Source organism: Uranotaenia lowii, chromosome 3, assembly GCF_029784155.1.
Source record: "Uranotaenia lowii strain MFRU-FL chromosome 3, ASM2978415v1, whole genome shotgun sequence".
In the NCBI taxonomy this organism is placed as follows: Eukaryota; Metazoa; Arthropoda; class Insecta; order Diptera; family Culicidae; genus Uranotaenia; species Uranotaenia lowii.
This window is the reverse complement of record NC_073693.1, coordinates 8,440,854-8,456,570: the sequence shown is the minus strand read 5'-3', so window position 1 is coordinate 8,456,570 and position 15,717 is coordinate 8,440,854. Positions and strand designations below refer to the sequence as shown.

At 26.4% G+C, this 15,717-nt stretch overlaps 1 protein-coding gene across 1 annotated transcript in view; it reads left to right on the top strand.

The window, feature by feature from the left end:
* The window catches only part of LOC129751960 (uncharacterized), a 34,732-nt gene extending 19,246 nt beyond the window's left edge, over positions 1 to 15,486 (top strand). The window contains exon 3 of the mRNA XM_055747758.1: positions 15,197 to 15,486. Coding sequence (XP_055603733.1) covers positions 15,197 to 15,486 — 290 coding nt within the window. The remainder of the gene's footprint in view (positions 1 to 15,196) is intronic.
* The last annotated feature ends 231 nt before the right edge of the window (positions 15,487 to 15,717 follow it).

The following is a 15,717-nucleotide window of genomic DNA, read 5'->3' as shown; positions in this document are numbered from 1 at the left end:
TACAACGTGCGTAAAAGTCACTTTTGTAGCTTTCAAGTTCATTAATGAGTACATATAGTTCACTCATGGGAATTGAGCAAAACAAGTCACATACAACGTACATATTAAACACTTTTGCAACTTTTAAGTTCAATAATGAGTACATAAGGTTCTCTAAAGGGAATTATGCAGTTGATTCTCTCTGTCAGCCAATATGCAACCTCCAATGCCTTCATTCAAGTAAATATGTGACTTTTGGTTGCTTGGGATTGGCTTTTGATAAAAACTGCAATAAATAATGTACAATGCACTAAGAAAATATGGAATTCCCTGTAGATTTTTTAACTTTGAATAACATGTCTCTTCATCATTATTTTTATTAATAAATCAAATAAATATAAATAAACAAACAATTCCTTAGGTAAAATCAAGTGGATAATTTGTTTTTTTTTTCACAATACAAAACTTGTAAAATAAACTTAAAATCTACTTAATGTTAGAAATTTTCTGCTGAATTGTGACATTGAATAAACAAATTTAAATTATTAAATTAGATCAACTAGTTTTCCTGCGAATTGTATCCTCAACGAAACAATTTATTGATATTTTTTTCTTGGTTGTAGAGCTGAATTTGAGTCTGAATTTAGAAAGTTCATTCTGAATCTTATATTAAAAATTAAAATTTTGAATCTGTTTCCGAATTCCAATATTATATCTAAAAAGGTAGAAAACCCCATTTTTTAATCGTTTTTAATTTTTTTGAAGTTTTATGCAACAAATAAAAGTTGAGCTGAAAAAAAAAAATAACCAAGATCTGATTTATTTTTCAATCCTTAAACCATGAATTCAAAATCTGATAATTTGGGGTTCAATCTGAACTGACTATATCAATTATTAATTCTGACTCCGTTAAGTGAGTTTGAATAAAAATAAAAATGTTTAATGATGAATTTGATTGTGATTCTGTAACTCTGGATCTACATTCTGAAAATCAGGATTAATTCTAATTTTGCTTTTTTCTTGTTTGAAAAATTATTGTTCAAATATAGAATTAAATTTTTAATGAAATCAAAATCAAATTTAAAGCAGGATTTCAAAACAGTTTTTCACTACTATTTAATGATGATGATTTCAACTGAAAATCAAGAGTCCTTAACATAATGCAAAATCTGAAATATAATAATAGAAATACAGTTATGATTTTGGTAATATGGGACATTGCAGATTCGAGATATAACTATCAAGTCACCCCAGGGATGAAGTATCCTCAGTCTTACCAACTGATTATAATTATTCGGATTTGTCGTAATTTTGCGTTTTTCTCCTAGTTGTTTGTTATTTTTCGGTACTGATGGATTAATTTTGATTTAAATCCATTATATTCAGAATATTTCTTAACCATCTATACTGCATGAGTTATGATAGGAATGAATTTTTTTTTGTTATCGTTGGAATCAACTTAGTTTACCTCTACTTCTTAATAAGATCTTGTTTTTCAATTTTAGTTTTTTATACAGTGTAATCAGTGATTTAACTTTTTTGAATATTTTTTTTTGATTTTATAGCTGCTATTTTAATTTGTTTTAACTGTTTTAATTGATTCATTTAAAAAGGTTTTAAGTTTAAGGATGGCGTTTCTACCATTAAAGGAACATACCGATAAAGCAGTTCCGACTCGTGCTGAAAATAGAATTAAAAATAAATATCAACAATACCGTTAATTTAACACAAGTAGATTTCAGATGATCGTTAGCACTTTTATTTCCCTTTAAAAAAAGAAATTTCTAATTGGTGTTTTGTAGTCCGAGATATTTGGATTTATGTCCGAGCACTTTTTCCTCTTAGCAAAATTGAGATTTTCATAAATTTCACTTTACATTAACAATATGGCCTTAACATTAAAAATATGGACCAGTTGATGAAGTTATTTTTTTCAAAATGTTGTAAATTAGTGTTACTAGTGAATACTTGATAACAAAACTATTTACAATTGAACCAATTTGGGATCCCTTTGGCTCATCTTAATCGTTTAAAATTGTCTTAAGATGCTAGAATATTCAAATCGACCCAACATAAGACGCATCGCTAGGGATTTTGCGGTGGCATTTCGTCTCGTTTGACAGTGCATTTTGCAATCGGTCAACCGGCGCAGTTTTTTTTTTCGTTTCGTTTCATTTCATTTCATTTCATTCATGCCAACAACCTCTTGCACTCAGACGGGCGGGGACCCAAGGGTTCATGCGTGCAAGCAGACAGATCATCTCACAGCAAGTCGAGTTCAACTTCTGGCGGGGTGCGTCCGGTTGCGAAAACTCTGTTTTTTTTTTCAAAACCGAGCACACGGTCAACAACGCCTTTTGGGCAAAGTCGTGCTACTGAAGCTGATGCTGGTACCATCTTTGACCAAAAACAAGGAATTTTTCGAGCCTCAACGAAGATGCAAAACACTTTCGGTGAAAACCTGCGTCGCATCCATATTATTGGAAGAATAAATAACCAGCCTTCAAGATTGAAAGCGCAGCTTTTTTTTAAGGTCATCGGCTCGGGAGAAAAGAAATAATTCCTATAATTATTACCGTTATTAATTTCACGGCAGGGCTGGGACGAGTGATTGCAATAATGGCTGGCGACGATGATACGCAAGGGTATTGGTTCGTGGTCATCGGGGTCATGTCGCATATTGCCACTTATGCTGTCGTGTCAATTTTGGGCGATTTTTTCGATTTAATTTACATGATTTAAAACTTGACAGGAAGGGTTTTGGTTTGAATTTTTGTCAAGTCATTAGGTTGCAATTGTGTACAGTTATTCAACGATATTAGAACAACAACTTGATAAAATGCCTGTAATATTAAAAAAATCAAATCTTGGTTAAAATCAACTGTTTGGTCTCAAAAACGCTTCCAAACAAACTAAACTATTTCGAAGAAAAAGAAAAAAAATGTTTTAAAAACGTTTCGATCAATTAAGAATATAAACTTTTGATCAAGCAATTTTCGAGCTGAACAGAAACTTACAGCACTATTTTTTACTTCTAATGTAAATTCATAAGCCACGTGCTACCCCGCATCATCTACCGATTCCGAACTTCAACTCAACGCAAACTGGCACCAAATCGGTGGCACAAATTTGCAAGGAAATCTTCCTCAACACATGGCCACCTTGCCTCCTTACCTCCATATCGCCACGAAAAACCGTAGACAGCCGCCTTCCGCACGCAGTCGTAGAAAACTGAGAAAAATATATGTTGCATGCAAAGTAAATCCAGTTTTCGGCTTATCTGATCCAACAAGACAAACGAAAATATTCGCGTTTAAACGATCTGGCAGCGGCGGCGCAGAAGGAAAAAAATGACATCTTTCGCAAGTAAGTTAAGTCTCTCCGGTAGCAAAATCTAGTTGAAGGGATGATGCCGATGATGGTATGAGGAAGATATGACAGATTGTAAAAAAAAGACAGATTGCTACCCTTCTTGCGCACCTCGAAGAATCTGCTGCGCCACGGTTTTTGGGATTGCGCGCGGCGAACTTTGGTGAAGAAGTAGAAGTGGGAGGAGCACCTGCAGGAGTTTTGTGGGTCTTCTCTCGGAGGCCAAGGTGGAGTAAACGGTTGGCTTCTGTTGGGTTGTAGTTGGATTTTTTTCTTCTTCTTCGGATTTTTCATATAGCAAGGGGGTGGTTAAACGAACATGTTTTTCGTCTTTCGTTGCCGCACTCACGGTTAAATATTCATCATTTTGTTGGCGAAAAAGTTCACCAGGTCAACGAATGTCATCAGGCTATTAAAATGAACGATAAACGATGGTAATTGCAAGACAGAATGGATTGGTTTGTTTTTATGCAACTTTTAACCATTAAAAAAAGGTAAACTGTATCAAGATTGGCAGGAGAACATTTGTTGGCATGATTATCACACTTGAGGAATTTATCATACATCTAAAAAAAAACAAAGCTGCGGAAGGTTATGTTAAAGTCAACCAAAAAATAGTAACTTTTTTTTTTAAAAAAGAATCAATAAAATAAAACATGTGTTGAGAATCATTATGCAAACGAATTCCGCAAAAAAGGAAAAAAATGCAAAAAAAATCCAAAAGAATTTAAAAAAAATCACAAAAATGACAAAAAAGAAAAAAAAAGACAAAAAAGACAAAAAAGACAAAAAAGACAAAAAAGACAAAAAAGACAAAAAAGACAAAAAAGACAAAAAAGACAAAAAAGACAAAAAAGACAAAAAAGACAAAAAAGACAAAAAAGACAAAAAAGACAAAAAAGACAAAAAAGACAAAAAAGACAAAAAAGACAAAAAAGACAAAAAAGACAAAAAAGACAAAAAAGACAAAAAAGACAAAAAAGACAAAAAAGACAAAAAAGACAAAAAAGACAAAAAAGACAAAAAAGACAAAAAAGACAAAAAAGACAAAAAAGACAAAAAAGACAAAAAAGACAAAAAAGACAAAAAAGACAAAAAAGACAAAAAAGACAAAAAAGACAAAAAAGACAAAAAAGACAAAAAAGACAAAAAAGACAAAAAAGACAAAAAAGACAAAAAAGACAAAAAAGACAAAAAAGACAAAAAAGACAAAAAAGACAAAAAAGACAAAAAAGACAAAAAAGACAAAAAAGACAAAAAAGACAAAAAAGACAAAAAAGACAAAAAAGACAAAAAAGACAAAAAAGACAAAAAAGACAAAAAAGACAAAAAAGACAAAAAAGACAAAAAAGACAAAAAAGACAAAAAAGACAAAAAAGACAAAAAAGACAAAAAAGACAAAAAAGACAAAAAAGACAAAAAAGACAAAAAAGACAAAAAAGACAAAAAAGACAAAAAAGACAAAAAAGACAAAAAAGACAAAAAAGACAAAAAAGACAAAAAAGACAAAAAAGACAAAAAAGACAAAAAAGACAAAAAAGACAAAAAAGACAAAAAAGACAAAAAAGACAAAAAAGACAAAAAAGACAAAAAAGACAAAAAAGACAAAAAAGACAAAAAAGACAAAAAAGACAAAAAAGACAAAAAAGACAAAAAAGACAAAAAAGACAAAAAAGACAAAAAAGACAAAAAAGACAAAAAAGACAAAAAAGACAAAAAAGACAAAAAAGACAAAAAAGACAAAAAAGACAAAAAAGACAAAAAAGACAAAAAAGACAAAAAAGACAAAAAAGACAAAAAAGACAAAAAAGACAAAAAAGACAAAAAAGACAAAAAAGACAAAAAAGACAAAAAAGACAAAAAAGACAAAAAAGACAAAAAAGACAAAAAAGACAAAAAAGACAAAAAAGACAAAAAAGACAAAAAAGACAAAAAAGACAAAAAAGACAAAAAAGACAAAAAAGACAAAAAAGACAAAAAAGACAAAAAAGACAAAAAAGACAAAAAAGACAAAAAAGACAAAAAAGACAAAAAAGACAAAAAAGACAAAAAAGACAAAAAAGACAAAAAAGACAAAAAAGACAAAAAAGACAAAAAAGACAAAAAAGACAAAAAAGACAAAAAAGACAAAAAAGACAAAAAAGACAAAAAAGACAAAAAAGACAAAAAAGACAAAAAAGACAAAAAAGACAAAAAAGACAAAAAAGACAAAAAAGACAAAAAAGACAAAAAAGACAAAAAAGACAAAAAAGACAAAAAAGACAAAAAAGACAAAAAAGACAAAAAAGACAAAAAAGACAAAAAAGACAAAAAAGACAAAAAAGACAAAAAAGACAAAAAAGACAAAAAAGACAAAAAAGACAAAAAAGACAAAAAAGACAAAAAAGACAAAAAAGACAAAAAAGACAAAAAAGACAAAAAAGACAAAAAAGACAAAAAAGACAAAAAAGACAAAAAAGACAAAAAAGACAAAAAAGACAAAAAAGACAAAAAAGACAAAAAAGACAAAAAAGACAAAAAAGACAAAAAAGACAAAAAAGACAAAAAAGACAAAAAAGACAAAAAAGACAAAAAAGACAAAAAAGACAAAAAAGACAAAAAAGACAAAAAAGACAAAAAAGACAAAAAAGACAAAAAAGACAAAAAAGACAAAAAAGACAAAAAAGACAAAAAAGACAAAAAAGACAAAAAAGACAAAAAAGACAAAAAAGACAAAAAAGACAAAAAAGACAAAAAAGACAAAAAAGACAAAAAAGACAAAAAAGACAAAAAAGACAAAAAAGACAAAAAAGACAAAAAAGACAAAAAAGACAAAAAAGACAAAAAAGACAAAAAAGACAAAAAAGACAAAAAAGACAAAAAAGACAAAAAAGACAAAAAAGACAAAAAAGACAAAAAAGACAAAAAAGACAAAAAAGACAAAAAAGACAAAAAAGACAAAAAAGACAAAAAAGACAAAAAAGACAAAAAAGACAAAAAAGACAAAAAAGACAAAAAAGACAAAAAAGACAAAAAAGACAAAAAAGACAAAAAAGACAAAAAAGACAAAAAAGACAAAAAAGACAAAAAAGACAAAAAAGACAAAAAAGACAAAAAAGACAAAAAAGACAAAAAAGACAAAAAAGACAAAAAAGACAAAAAAGACAAAAAAGACAAAAAAGACAAAAAAGACAAAAAAGACAAAAAAGACAAAAAAGACAAAAAAGACAAAAAAGACAAAAAAGACAAAAAAGACAAAAAAGACAAAAAAGACAAAAAAGACAAAAAAGACAAAAAAGACAAAAAAGACAAAAAAGACAAAAAAGACAAAAAAGACAAAAAAGACAAAAAAGACAAAAAAGACAAAAAAGACAAAAAAGACAAAAAAGACAAAAAAGACAAAAAAGACAAAAAAGACAAAAAAGACAAAAAAGACAAAAAAGACAAAAAAGACAAAAAAGACAAAAAAGACAAAAAAGACAAAAAAGACAAAAAAGACAAAAAAGACAAAAAAGACAAAAAAGACAAAAAAGACAAAAAAGACAAAAAAGACAAAAAAGACAAAAAAGACAAAAAAGACAAAAAAGACAAAAAAGACAAAAAAGACAAAAAAGACAAAAAAGACAAAAAAGACAAAAAAGACAAAAAAGACAAAAAAGACAAAAAAGACAAAAAAGACAAAAAAGACAAAAAAGACAAAAAAGACAAAAAAGACAAAAAAGACAAAAAAGACAAAAAAGACAAAAAAGACAAAAAAGACAAAAAAGACAAAAAAGACAAAAAAGACAAAAAAGACAAAAAAGACAAAAAAGACAAAAAAGACAAAAAAGACAAAAAAGACAAAAAAGACAAAAAAGACAAAAAAGACAAAAAAGACAAAAAAGACAAAAAAGACAAAAAAGACAAAAAAGACAAAAAAGACAAAAAAGACAAAAAAGACAAAAAAGACAAAAAAGACAAAAAAGACAAAAAAGACAAAAAAGACAAAAAAGACAAAAAAGACAAAAAAGACAAAAAAGACAAAAAAGACAAAAAAGACAAAAAAGACAAAAAAGACAAAAAAGACAAAAAAGACAAAAAAGACAAAAAAGACAAAAAAGACAAAAAAGACAAAAAAGACAAAAAAGACAAAAAAGACAAAAAAGACAAAAAAGACAAAAAAGACAAAAAAGACAAAAAAGACAAAAAAGACAAAAAAGACAAAAAAGACAAAAAAGACAAAAAAGACAAAAAAGACAAAAAAGACAAAAAAGACAAAAAAGACAAAAAAGACAAAAAAGACAAAAAAGACAAAAAAGACAAAAAAGACAAAAAAGACAAAAAAGACAAAAAAGACAAAAAAGACAAAAAAGACAAAAAAGACAAAAAAGACAAAAAAGACAAAAAAGACAAAAAAGACAAAAAAGACAAAAAAGACAAAAAAGACAAAAAAGACAAAAAAGACAAAAAAGACAAAAAAGACAAAAAAGACAAAAAAGACAAAAAAGACAAAAAAGACAAAAAAGACAAAAAAGACAAAAAAGACAAAAAAGACAAAAAAGACAAAAAAGACAAAAAAGACAAAAAAGACAAAAAAGACAAAAAAGACAAAAAAGACAAAAAAGACAAAAAAGACAAAAAAGACAAAAAAGACAAAAAAGACAAAAAAGACAAAAAAGACAAAAAAGACAAAAAAGACAAAAAAGACAAAAAAGACAAAAAAGACAAAAAAGACAAAAAAGACAAAAAAGACAAAAAAGACAAAAAAGACAAAAAAGACAAAAAAGACAAAAAAGACAAAAAAGACAAAAAAGACAAAAAAGACAAAAAAGACAAAAAAGACAAAAAAGACAAAAAAGACAAAAAAGACAAAAAAGACAAAAAAGACAAAAAAGACAAAAAAGACAAAAAAGACAAAAAAGACAAAAAAGACAAAAAAGACAAAAAAGACAAAAAAGACAAAAAAGACAAAAAAGACAAAAAAGACAAAAAAGACAAAAAAGACAAAAAAGACAAAAAAGACAAAAAAGACAAAAAAGACAAAAAAGACAAAAAAGACAAAAAAGACAAAAAAGACAAAAAAGACAAAAAAGACAAAAAAGACAAAAAAGACAAAAAAGACAAAAAAGACAAAAAAGACAAAAAAGACAAAAAAGACAAAAAAGACAAAAAAGACAAAAAAGACAAAAAAGACAAAAAAGACAAAAAAGACAAAAAAGACAAAAAAGACAAAAAAGACAAAAAAGACAAAAAAGACAAAAAAGACAAAAAAGACAAAAAAGACAAAAAAGACAAAAAAGACAAAAAAGACAAAAAAGACAAAAAAGACAAAAAAGACAAAAAAGACAAAAAAGACAAAAAAGACAAAAAAGACAAAAAAGACAAAAAAGACAAAAAAGACAAAAAAGACAAAAAAGACAAAAAAGACAAAAAAGACAAAAAAGACAAAAAAGACAAAAAAGACAAAAAAGACAAAAAAGACAAAAAAGACAAAAAAGACAAAAAAGACAAAAAAGACAAAAAAGACAAAAAAGACAAAAAAGACAAAAAAGACAAAAAAGACAAAAAAGACAAAAAAGACAAAAAAGACAAAAAAGACAAAAAAGACAAAAAAGACAAAAAAGACAAAAAAGACAAAAAAGACAAAAAAGACAAAAAAGACAAAAAAGACAAAAAAGACAAAAAAGACAAAAAAGACAAAAAAGACAAAAAAGACAAAAAAGACAAAAAAGACAAAAAAGACAAAAAAGACAAAAAAGACAAAAAAGACAAAAAAGACAAAAAAGACAAAAAAGACAAAAAAGACAAAAAAGACAAAAAAGACAAAAAAGACAAAAAAGACAAAAAAGACAAAAAAGACAAAAAAGACAAAAAAGACAAAAAAGACAAAAAAGACAAAAAAGACAAAAAAGACAAAAAAGACAAAAAAGACAAAAAAGACAAAAAAGACAAAAAAGACAAAAAAGACAAAAAAGACAAAAAAGACAAAAAAGACAAAAAAGACAAAAAAGACAAAAAAGACAAAAAAGACAAAAAAGACAAAAAAGACAAAAAAGACAAAAAAGACAAAAAAGACAAAAAAGACAAAAAAGACAAAAAAGACAAAAAAGACAAAAAAGACAAAAAAGACAAAAAAGACAAAAAAGACAAAAAAGACAAAAAAGACAAAAAAGACAAAAAAGACAAAAAAGACAAAAAAGACAAAAAAGACAAAAAAGACAAAAAAGACAAAAAAGACAAAAAAGACAAAAAAGACAAAAAAGACAAAAAAGACAAAAAAGACAAAAAAGACAAAAAAGACAAAAAAGACAAAAAAGACAAAAAAGACAAAAAAGACAAAAAAGACAAAAAAGACAAAAAAGACAAAAAAGACAAAAAAGACAAAAAAGACAAAAAAGACAAAAAAGACAAAAAAGACAAAAAAGACAAAAAAGACAAAAAAGACAAAAAAGACAAAAAAGACAAAAAAGACAAAAAAGACAAAAAAGACAAAAAAGACAAAAAAGACAAAAAAGACAAAAAAGACAAAAAAGACAAAAAAGACAAAAAAGACAAAAAAGACAAAAAAGACAAAAAAGACAAAAAAGACAAAAAAGACAAAAAAGACAAAAAAGACAAAAAAGACAAAAAAGACAAAAAAGACAAAAAAGACAAAAAAGACAAAAAAGACAAAAAAGACAAAAAAGACAAAAAAGACAAAAAAGACAAAAAAGACAAAAAAGACAAAAAAGACAAAAAAGACAAAAAAGACAAAAAAGACAAAAAAGACAAAAAAGACAAAAAAGACAAAAAAGACAAAAAAGACAAAAAAGACAAAAAAGACAAAAAAGACAAAAAAGACAAAAAAGACAAAAAAGACAAAAAAGACAAAAAAGACAAAAAAGACAAAAAAGACAAAAAAGACAAAAAAGACAAAAAAGACAAAAAAGACAAAAAAGACAAAAAAGACAAAAAAGACAAAAAAGACAAAAAAGACAAAAAAGACAAAAAAGACAAAAAAGACAAAAAAGACAAAAAAGACAAAAAAGACAAAAAAGACAAAAAAGACAAAAAAGACAAAAAAGACAAAAAAGACAAAAAAGACAAAAAAGACAAAAAAGACAAAAAAGACAAAAAAGACAAAAAAGACAAAAAAGACAAAAAAGACAAAAAAGACAAAAAAGACAAAAAAGACAAAAAAGACAAAAAAGACAAAAAAGACAAAAAAGACAAAAAAGACAAAAAAGACAAAAAAGACAAAAAAGACAAAAAAGACAAAAAAGACAAAAAAGACAAAAAAGACAAAAAAGACAAAAAAGACAAAAAAGACAAAAAAGACAAAAAAGACAAAAAAGACAAAAAAGACAAAAAAGACAAAAAAGACAAAAAAGACAAAAAAGACAAAAAAGACAAAAAAGACAAAAAAGACAAAAAAGACAAAAAAGACAAAAAAGACAAAAAAGACAAAAAAGACAAAAAAGACAAAAAAGACAAAAAAGACAAAAAAGACAAAAAAGACAAAAAAGACAAAAAAGACAAAAAAGACAAAAAAGACAAAAAAGACAAAAAAGACAAAAAAGACAAAAAAGACAAAAAAGACAAAAAAGACAAAAAAGACAAAAAAGACAAAAAAGACAAAAAAGACAAAAAAGACAAAAAAGACAAAAAAGACAAAAAAGACAAAAAAGACAAAAAAGACAAAAAAGACAAAAAAGACAAAAAAGACAAAAAAGACAAAAAAGACAAAAAAGACAAAAAAGACAAAAAAGACAAAAAAGACAAAAAAGACAAAAAAGACAAAAAAGACAAAAAAGACAAAAAAGACAAAAAAGACAAAAAAGACAAAAAAGACAAAAAAGACAAAAAAGACAAAAAAGACAAAAAAGACAAAAAAGACAAAAAAGACAAAAAAGACAAAAAAGACAAAAAAGACAAAAAAGACAAAAAAGACAAAAAAGACAAAAAAGACAAAAAAGACAAAAAAGACAAAAAAGACAAAAAAGACAAAAAAGACAAAAAAGACAAAAAAGACAAAAAAGACAAAAAAGACAAAAAAGACAAAAAAGACAAAAAAGACAAAAAAGACAAAAAAGACAAAAAAGACAAAAAAGACAAAAAAGACAAAAAAGACAAAAAAGACAAAAAAGACAAAAAAGACAAAAAAGACAAAAAAGACAAAAAAGACAAAAAAGACAAAAAAGACAAAAAAGACAAAAAAGACAAAAAAGACAAAAAAGACAAAAAAGACAAAAAAGACAAAAAAGACAAAAAAGACAAAAAAGACAAAAAAGACAAAAAAGACAAAAAAGACAAAAAAGACAAAAAAGACAAAAAAGACAAAAAAGACAAAAAAGACAAAAAAGACAAAAAAGACAAAAAAGACAAAAAAGACAAAAAAGACAAAAAAGACAAAAAAGACAAAAAAGACAAAAAAGACAAAAAAGACAAAAAAGACAAAAAAGACAAAAAAGACAAAAAAGACAAAAAAGACAAAAAAGACAAAAAAGACAAAAAAGACAAAAAAGACAAAAAAGACAAAAAAGACAAAAAAGACAAAAAAGACAAAAAAGACAAAAAAGACAAAAAAGACAAAAAAGACAAAAAAGACAAAAAAGACAAAAAAGACAAAAAAGACAAAAAAGACAAAAAAGACAAAAAAGACAAAAAAGACAAAAAAGACAAAAAAGACAAAAAAGACAAAAAAGACAAAAAAGACAAAAAAGACAAAAAAGACAAAAAAGACAAAAAAGACAAAAAAGACAAAAAAGACAAAAAAGACAAAAAAGACAAAAAAGACAAAAAAGACAAAAAAGACAAAAAAGACAAAAAAGACAAAAAAGACAAAAAAGACAAAAAAGACAAAAAAGACAAAAAAGACAAAAAAGACAAAAAAGACAAAAAAGACAAAAAAGACAAAAAAGACAAAAAAGACAAAAAAGACAAAAAAGACAAAAAAGACAAAAAAGACAAAAAAGACAAAAAAGACAAAAAAGACAAAAAAGACAAAAAAGACAAAAAAGACAAAAAAGACAAAAAAGACAAAAAAGACAAAAAAGACAAAAAAGACAAAAAAGACAAAAAAGACAAAAAAGACAAAAAAGACAAAAAAGACAAAAAAGACAAAAAAGACAAAAAAGACAAAAAAGACAAAAAAGACAAAAAAGACAAAAAAGACAAAAAAGACAAAAAAGACAAAAAAGACAAAAAAGACAAAAAAGACAAAAAAGACAAAAAAGACAAAAAAGACAAAAAAGACAAAAAAGACAAAAAAGACAAAAAAGACAAAAAAGACAAAAAAGACAAAAAAGACAAAAAAGACAAAAAAGACAAAAAAGACAAAAAAGACAAAAAAGACAAAAAAGACAAAAAAGACAAAAAAGACAAAAAAGACAAAAAAGACAAAAAAGACAAAAAAGACAAAAAAGACAAAAAAGACAAAAAAGACAAAAAAGACAAAAAAGACAAAAAAGACAAAAAAGACAAAAAAGACAAAAAAGACAAAAAAGACAAAAAAGACAAAAAAGACAAAAAAGACAAAAAAGACAAAAAAGACAAAAAAGACAAAAAAGACAAAAAAGACAAAAAAGACAAAAAAGACAAAAAAGACAAAAAAGACAAAAAAGACAAAAAAGACAAAAAAGACAAAAAAGACAAAAAAGACAAAAAAGACAAAAAAGACAAAAAAGACAAAAAAGACAAAAAAGACAAAAAAGACAAAAAAGACAAAAAAGACAAAAAAGACAAAAAAGACAAAAAAGACAAAAAAGACAAAAAAGACAAAAAAGACAAAAAAGACAAAAAAGACAAAAAAGACAAAAAAGACAAAAAAGACAAAAAAGACAAAAAAGACAAAAAAGACAAAAAAGACAAAAAAGACAAAAAAGACAAAAAAGACAAAAAAGACAAAAAAGACAAAAAAGACAAAAAAGACAAAAAAGACAAAAAAGACAAAAAAGACAAAAAAGACAAAAAAGACAAAAAAGACAAAAAAGACAAAAAAGACAAAAAAGACAAAAAAGACAAAAAAGACAAAAAAGACAAAAAAGACAAAAAAGACAAAAAAGACAAAAAAGACAAAAAAGACAAAAAAGACAAAAAAGACAAAAAAGACAAAAAAGACAAAAAAGACAAAAAAGACAAAAAAGACAAAAAAGACAAAAAAGACAAAAAAGACAAAAAAGACAAAAAAGACAAAAAAGACAAAAAAGACAAAAAAGACAAAAAAGACAAAAAAGACAAAAAAGACAAAAAAGACAAAAAAGACAAAAAAGACAAAAAAGACAAAAAAGACAAAAAAGACAAAAAAGACAAAAAAGACAAAAAAGACAAAAAAGACAAAAAAGACAAAAAAGACAAAAAAGACAAAAAAGACAAAAAAGACAAAAAAGACAAAAAAGACAAAAAAGACAAAAAAGACAAAAAAGACAAAAAAGACAAAAAAAAACAAAAATCACAAAAATGACAAAAATCACAAAAATGACAAAAATCACAAAAATGACAAAAATGACAAAAATGACAAAAATGACAAAAATGACAAAAATGACAAAAATGACAAAAATGACAAAAATGACAAAAATGACAAAAATGACAAAAATGACAAAAATGACAAAAATGACAAAAATGACAAAAATGACAAAAATGACAAAAATGACAAAAATGACAAAAATGACAAAAATGACAAAAATGACAAAAATGACAAAAATGACAAAAATGACAAAAATGACAAAAATGACAAAAATGACAAAAATGACAAAAATGACAAAAATGACAAAAATGACAAAATGACAAAAATGACAAAAATGACAAAAATGACAAAAATGACAAAAATGACAAAAATGACAAAAATGACAAAAATGACAAAAATGACAAAAATGACAAAAATGACAAAAATGACAAAAATGACAAAAATGACAAAAATGACAAAAATGACAAAAATGACAAAAATGACAAAAATGACAAAAATGACAAAAATGACAAAAATGACAAAAATGACAAAAATGACAAAAATGACAAAAATGACAAAAATGACAAAAATGACAAAAATGACAAAAATGACAAAAATGACAAAAATGACAAAAATGACAAAAATGACAAAAAAGACAAAAAAGACAAAAATGACAAAAATGACAAAAATGACAAAAATGACAAAAATGACAAAAATGACAAAAATGACAAAAATGACAATAATGACCAAAATGACCAAAATGACAAATTAAAAATCGAATCAATATTTTCGAAAAATGTTCTAAATCTTTGTGTTATACACTTTGTCAAATTGTAAAAAAGTTGTCAGTTGTCTCAATAATTCTACAGTATTGACAACATTACTCTGATTGATCACTTTTATTACGCAACAAGTTGACACAACAATCGTTGATGTCTCTAAAAGAAAATATTTTAATACTCACCTGGCATAGAAGTTACCGTGATCAGAAAAAAAAGATTTTTGATTTTTTTTGCCGGTCTTATGCTTTGAGTCAAATTTTGACGGGTCATTGACTCTAAATTTCGGTTAGGGAAATCTTCATGATGCATCGTTACCTGTCAGAGCCCGTCATTTTTGAGTGCATTTTAAAAGCGGTTTGTCAAATAATCCGGCTCACTGTCCATCTTTTTTTTTGGTGAACCTCAAGCCCATTCACATCGCTTGGTTTGAAGTTTATCTTCCGGGATTGTTTGGTGCATCATTTTTCATGACATCGATTTCGATAGGCCTACCATTAGCCACTTTTTGTCACTTGTTTCAACCTCTGGAGTCCGCAAATTGCATCGATAAAAGTTGATTGTTTTCTTAAGCAGACTCAACGTTAGTTGGAAGTTGGTTCTTCATTTTCCGAAAGCAAATACTTCAGCTTCAGCTGCTCTTCTGCTGGTGAATCATGAAAGAAACCGCGTATTTCAACACGTTCAGATCAGTTCCCTTCCTCTTGTGAATGGTCAGGCCCTAGTCGAGTACCGAAAAGCTTGCAACTTCCTCCGGTGTGCTGTAGTAATCCCATTGTCTGGTCTGGTCTGGACCGATCAATCTTCACCCGATACGCCCTCAAAATGAAGCGAAACGAAATGTGGTGTGAAAATGGACAACGGCAGTCTGGCGGTTCGATATGGCGATTATTAAGTAAATCGAAACGCCCAATAGCTCAGACCTCATCGCAGGCCATTGGGCTGAATCGATGGGCCTGTCAGAATAGTTCGCGCTAAACCATCTCAAGAAATAATGATGTTCTTGATTAACTCCGCCGTGCATTGTTGAATGAAAAACAATATCGGCGAGTTGGACCCAAATTGGGTAATATGGGCAGAATTCAGAGGTTTGTTTCGTGATGCGGAATCGATTTTTGTGCATTTCAATTGTTTTTTTTTCTCTCAGAGAACTGCATTTCCGTTTGTTTTGATTTCAACTCACTAGGTCTCAAAATATGCTAAAATCAA